A 7084-nucleotide genomic window follows, 5' to 3' on the forward strand; every position below is an offset into this window, starting at 1 on the left:
GAAAAAAATAATGCTTTCAGAAGTGTAGTTTAATTCCACGTCAAACCTCACGTCAAATTCGCAAAAATAGTCAAACCTAACCTGGACTTTGCAGCTATCGGTTGAAGTTCTAGACCTTCCTTCACTCGAAGTGGTAACGCCAAGTCCCAGTTATCTAAGCCTATTGAGATCTGAGGAACAGCGTTCTTATATGATTTAAAAGGTAAGTTTTTTAGATAGGGAAGCTTTCTTTAATTGCCTTTGCATCAAGAGTTTGTTTTGGAAGACCTAATTTTCTTACTGTTGTGGCTGGTCGGTGGTCAAATTCTTTGGCAACATTATAATAACCATCAATAGAAAAGAATACTTTTTCTGACGATCTTCTAAGAGTTGTTTATTCCAGTACATTTTAAGCAAAGTTGTTCTTGGTTTCTCATTATATTTAGCTTTTTAGCAATACTTTCTTCTAACAAAGTAACGGAAAACCCTTTATCTAGAAAGGCAAATGTAGTGACCTCCCTACTTTCATTTCTTAAAACAACGGGAAGTATTCGAAAGCTTGTTCCTGTATATGCATTACTTTCTTCATCTGCAGATAAGAGGTGTGATTCTACTGTTTCATAAAAAAGGATGATGCTTCCTTTGGCATTCTTCTCTGTTGCATTTTACAGGATACTTACAGGGAAATCTGTGTTTTTTTAAGCAAAGCCTACATAAATTTAAGTCTTAAACAGCCTTCCATCTTTGAGATAATAGATACCTCTGACAATTCTGGACAACCAGCAATCTTTTTACAATCCTTCTGATTACACAGTTCACTTAATCTCTGAGAAATTTTGAAAAGCTCTACGATATATCGCCCAATTAACTTTAATTTGTGAAGGTAGTTTCTTTAATAAATCATGCATAAGGGTAGGGTTATTAAAGTAGTCTTTTAAATTAGATGCTTCCAATAAAATGTTTAAATGCTAAAGCAAATTCTACCAGAGTTTCAAGTTTTTCCGGTTAAGGAGGTGGTAATCTACGAATAGAATTTATATGAGCTTCAATAATTTGCTCAGGTCTTCCAAAATGAAATTTTTAACGTAGCTGTAATTTGGGGCACATGTTGAGGTAAAATTAAAAAACTTGAAACACTGACTCTTGCTGGACCTTCTAAACATTTTTGAAATCGTAATAAATCCTCATGATTATCTACTTGACATAGCTCAGTAGATCTTTCAAAACTATTAATAAAAACAGACCAGTCATGTGGATTGCCATTAAAAATAGGGAGGTCTCCAGAATCTCTTCTTTTATATAATATACCTAAACTTCTATCGTTATAAGTTGGCAGATGCTTACCAAGTGTTGGAGTTAAAGAGGCAACATTGTCGATAAAGGGCTTATCTATATTTACATAAAGAATTTTATTGACCAAAGGGTTATTTTAATTTATTTCCTCTAAATCGATGTCCTGACTATCATTCGAGCACTCATCTTCTTCTATAATTCTCCTAGATTCCTTGGTTAACTCTCTTTCTTGACGTAATAGATCTGGTTCTTCCTGCAGAAGGTTTCTTGGTTTTGGAACCTTTTGGGTGAGACTTCTTAGTGGCTGCGTCGATATTTCGACGACTGTTGCGTAAAATACTACATATTTGATTTAATATGAGTGATACTGAGATTACAAAAAACAGAACAGAAAGAAGAAACAGATAACTATCAGAAACCAAAATGAGCTCACTGAAAACTTTACAATGATCCAAGGATTAAAGCAAGGAGACGGGCTGGCACCGACACTATCCAACCTGACCTTGGAATATGTGATAAGACAGCTGAATATAGGAAAAGGTAATCTCCTAACAAATAAATCAATACAGATTGCCGCCTATGCCGATGATATCAGTATCATGTCATGCAGAACAGAAGAGGCGGCAGAAATATATTCACAATTAAAACCAAAGGCAAAAGAGGACCGGACTAGAAATAAATATTCAAAAGACAAAAAAGTTAAAACAGGCAAGAGCTAGAGGAAACAGACGCACAGTTGAATTAGAGGACGATATTGAAACGGTAGAAAGTTTCACAGAATAGTAAAGGGAAACAAAGCTTTTTTTCACTCGATCATGTGTTCCGCTCCAAAAACACACACTGGAGATCGAAAATCAGGGTCTACAAATTTAAAAATTTGAAAAGTTCAAAGAGACTCATCTCAGAATTCATTAAACTTCAGAGACTTCGCTGGGCTGGTCATGTAGTAAGAATGGAGACCGAAAGGTTGCCGAAAAGAAAAGTAAAACTGGAACAAACCATGAAGTGGAGATATCCAGGAGTGGCTAGTATACCTCTTGAATACAAAGCACGTGGTGTTTGTGTGTATTAAGGTATAAAAAATGCTAATAAGCATTTTTTATACCTTAATACACACGAACACCACGTGTTTTGTTGCCGAAAAGAGCCCTAGAAAGTAAAATACAGGGCGCAAACCAAAAGAAAGGCCACGGAAAAGATGGGAGGATGAAGTGTCAGCGGACGCGCAAAATTTGCTAGACGTGAGAATCTGGAGAAGATCGGCGCGGAACCGACAAATTTGGAGGAGGCCAAGGCCCGATTTGGGCTGTAGCGCCATTGGAGAGAGAGAGAGAGAGGGGTTATCAAGTTTGTCAATAAACGTTTCTTTTTGTTAATTTGAACAAGTACGGCAAAAAATAAGAGCTTAGACATTCTTTTTGTTAATTATATCGTGAAAAGATATAAGTCAGACCAATAGAATAACAAATAAATATCTATTAACTAACTAAAATCAATATACATCCAATATTATTATCAAACTTATAATAAAATATTTCATTTTCCAGGAAAATCACAAATTTTTTATTTGTTTCAAATATAAACACATTTTTTTAATTTTCTCAAAACTTCTCAGTTACAGCGACTGTCTAGTTTAATTCTCATTTCGCTGGCCTATAAGTTTAAACGCGCTATCTCAGAGTAAGATCCTCGATTATGAAATAATAGAGATTGATTGATATGAAAGATAGATGGATATTTTCTCACCTATATGCTTGGATTCATTGAACGCTTCAGGGATTTTCCTCGTCAAAACCGCATACACCGTGCAGACGACTATCAGAAAAATGGGATAGGTGAACGCTATCATGTATGAAGCGTCGATATAGGAAGAACACACCAATAAATTGTCCTCTCTGGTAGGGTAATGATGAATCGCTCTCGGTGGGGATATTAACATCCATATACCATTTATCAGCACCTGCAAAAAAGAAATATTATCTTTTCATTTCTATATAGGATCAATCATAAAAGATTGCTTATTATATAAGAAAATGGAAAAGAAAGCTGATAGAGCTTTGTGGTCACTTCTATTATTACTCGGACAATGGTTAGTAAAAGATATAAATCTTCGATAACGAGCTAGCTTATTAAAGGGGTTATAAAAGTGTAGAGGGATTATAATTTGACAGAAAATAAATTATTATAAATAGTAAGTAATACTATAAGGGACGTAAGTGAAAAATATCTGTCGAGGTCAAGTTTAGAACAGTTACGGGGGCTGGTACAAAATAAGACAAATACTTACATATCATGGCATTGTAGCATTTTGTTGTCTACTATGTATATTAAAAAATTTCATAAGATTTGTATTAAACAATTTAATAATTGCGTCTAAAATTTTCAAAAATAATAAGCATAATCTAAATGTTTATTTTATATACTACTAGAAGCCACTAGCAAGACGTTGCATTAGTGAAGTGTTATCCCTTTTTATATCACACTTCCTCGTTCTTCCTTCATGAATTTAAAGTAATTATCTGAGTTTTCAATCAAAATAGACTACAGAAAAATCCAAATTCAAGGTATATTGCACTTGAATAAAATTTTCACCAGCAAAAGCGGTGTTCCGTGTCGCTTGGGGAAATTTAAGAGGATCATTCTAATTTTGGTCGTTAGGGCGGTAAGTTGGGTCTCGGTGTTAGCTACGCGTTACTTTGTGGACATAGGTGTTCCTTTGGCATACGATTTTCTTAATTTTTGGATGATTTCTTGTTATCGAGATGATAAAAATGCTCAGATGTCTCCTTGTAGTAACGGAGTTAAAACATTTTCCCCCAATTCTATGGTTTTCTATGGCAGCTTTAGTCTGGAACCTTCTGAAAGCAGTTCATCTATTTATTCGTCATTACATGAATCAATTAATGACAGATAACATTTTGGTAGAGCAGTCAAGTTGATTTTTTCCTATATTCTAGAGGATAATACCGAAGAACGCTCGGTCATATACAAATACGGAGTATTCTACATGACGGAGCGTCCTTAGGCATTTTATATTGGTGCCACATAGTGCCCTCTAGATGAGAGGTACAGATGATGTCATTGTAGTAGGTTTGCTTCTATTAAAACTAGATTACAACAGTCAGTGAGTGACAAAAAGGTTTTGTATATCCACCTTCATACGAAGGGAAATATTTTTCATTCCGTCTCATCTAGCAGGTTTAACTAACGATCTAAAAATAGCGAAACGTGTCCTAGAATGGCTGGTTTGATGGGATGAGAATATCCCTTCTCGTATATTATTTAAATGTAACATGTAAAATATATACATGATCAGTAAGAATTACAAAAAAGACCATCGAGTACAATCAACCAGCATATCTATGTTTTATAAACCTGACAAAGGCTTTCGATCGCATCTAAGTTGAAGACGTCTTACACCTACTGTAAGGTAAGATGGGGCAAGTGCGAACGAAAAAATTCATAGTTAATATTCATTTAACTACAAAAATTACCTCTTTCAAATTAAGATTTTTTAACTTCTGTCGTATAATTGTGATTATTACCCGACCAATTATTTCTTATTCTTATTTTTATTATTTATTATTTTTATTCTTTATGCTTAACTTTAATAAAATAGTAAGAAAAAAATGCTACGAAATATTTTTTAGGAGAGAGTCAAAACAATTTCAGATATTTTGACTGAAAAAATATTTATTTAAAATAAAAACATAAACTAACGTACCAGAATGAATAAATCCTGTTAACAGTAACAAAAAATAATAATAATTGGAAAAAATACTTATGCTATGCTTCAAACACTTCAGGTGCAGTCTCAAAAATATACTTTTCGTAATCAGCAGTTATTGATATTTTTGGAACAGGTAGTTTTGTTTCTATGTCCGACAGTAGAATAGTGCAGACATCGTTGGGCTTTAAAATAAAATGGCACTTATTTGTGAGCCTTTTCAAGCCTGTTACTTCGGCTTCATCACCATTGATCAGTTGTTTCACCAAACAAACATATTTGAACATTTTCTTTTTTCCAGGAAAATTTACTAATACAAAATCCCCAATTTGTATTTTGGTAAATGTAAGTTTGTCAGTAGGGTTTTTTTCATCAAACTCTTCCAAATCACTTTTGCTTAGCTCGTCAAATTCGACAATTCTGTTTTCGCTTGAATCACTGTACCAAGAACTATTATCATTTTCGGAACTGCTTTCAGCAATTTTTTTTTGTAAATCTTTTTAATTTTTTTTTCTGGTTTATATTTTTTTGTTGTATTTGAACTTAAAATTTTTTCAACATCGGCTCTTGTTATCACCTCTGCACCCAAGCACACGCGTTTTCTTTTCTTCGAATTAGAATTGTTTTCACGTTTGGTTGGACCTCAATAACAACTCTTCGAATGAAACATCCAGAATCTTCTCAGTTTCTTGAAATGTTTTGTATATCTGTCGAGCTGGAAGTTAACTGTGCTTCGACTGTGATTGGATTTTCATTATTTTTTGCTGATGTACTAGGCAAAGTTAAGTCAGGACCATCAAACCTAGCCATGTTACGGGTTTTTTGCCAACGTTGGAGAGCCACTGGGTCAAATAAATCTTGCTGAATAATATTCCTATTCAGCGGAACTATTCCTGCTTTAATGAAACCACTCACTAATATTTCGGGCCTGGTTTCCTGCCATATTTCTCCTATCATCTTGGAAAACATACTTTTTGTTACAGCGGCCCCCACATTTCTTCTCTGCCATTCAACAAGTTTAGCATCCCAACGGGTCTTCAGTGATTTAAATACACACAAATCTAAGGGCTGGAGTACATGACTGGTGTGAGGAGGGAGCTTAAGTATCGTAATATGGTTTTCAACAGCTATATTTATGACATCTGCTCCAAGATGACTCGCGTGTCCGTCGTAAATTACTAATACCGGTCGTTCTGAACCAATAAACTTTAAAAAACTGTTTTCAAAATAGTTTCTAAATACAGTTGTCTCCATCCACCCTTTAGGAGTGGCAGCGTAGGTAGTATCTAAAAACTCCGTGCCACGCGGAGCAGTCCACTGGTCCCAAACATGTTTACCTTTGAAGACAATAAGCGGAGGTGCTTTTTTGCCACTTGCGCTGCAGTACATAAGAACAGTTGTATTTTGTTTGCCAGGCCCACTAATAGTTCTTGTGGATGGAGCTCCCCTTTGTCCGACAATTTTTGTTTTTGACGGATCTGTGCAAAAACTGCTTTCATCCAAGTTCCAAATTTGCGACGGGCGTTCTTGTAAACCAAGTTCTTCTATAACGTTTTCAAGTAAATCAAAATAGTTGTAGATCAGGAATGGGTCAAGGTTTTTTTTTCTACCAAATTCAACACTCTGAGGTTTTTTAATAGAGAGGTTATGTCTACGCTTGAAATTAAGAAACCAATCTTCTCCTGGTTTACCATCTTTAAACTGTGTCTTAATGTTATTCTCTTTGACGAAGTCAGCTACAACCTGCAACACTTCTTTTCTAGAAAGGCCAAAACCCCATTTTTCCATAGTACGAAGGCCATTTGCTAGTTTTTCTTCTTCCTGTTGAGGAATGTCCTAAATTCTTCCATAGCTGGAACTTTTTTGTCCTCTCCTACCTTTAAGGTGATCATAGAGAGTACTTCTTGGACTTGTGTACACTTTAGTAGCTCGGTATAAAGTCATTTGCCCAGATTTAATTGCCGACAGTGCAATTTTTAAACTCTCTTTCGTATATCCTTTGCCCCTGCTACTTCTGCGAATGTAATTTCTCACCATGGTGGAACTAAAAGCATAAAGAAAAACTGTGTGAGATTTTATCCACAA

The 7084-nt window shown here is 35.0% G+C and overlaps 1 protein-coding gene across 1 annotated transcript; it reads right to left on the bottom strand.

Moving 5' to 3' along the window:
- Nucleotides 1-5680: 5680 nt before the first annotated feature.
- Nucleotides 5681-6787, bottom strand: LOC140431567 (uncharacterized). The gene has a single exon (XM_072519462.1). The coding sequence runs from the start codon at nucleotides 6785-6787 to the stop codon at nucleotides 5681-5683; it is 1107 nt and encodes a 368-aa protein (XP_072375563.1).
- Between the last annotated feature and the right edge of the window lie 297 nt (nucleotides 6788-7084).

The sequence above is a fragment of the Diabrotica undecimpunctata genome, unplaced genomic scaffold (assembly GCF_040954645.1).
Source record: "Diabrotica undecimpunctata isolate CICGRU unplaced genomic scaffold, icDiaUnde3 ctg00001360.1, whole genome shotgun sequence".
NCBI lineage: Eukaryota > Metazoa > Arthropoda > Insecta > Coleoptera > Chrysomelidae > Diabrotica > Diabrotica undecimpunctata.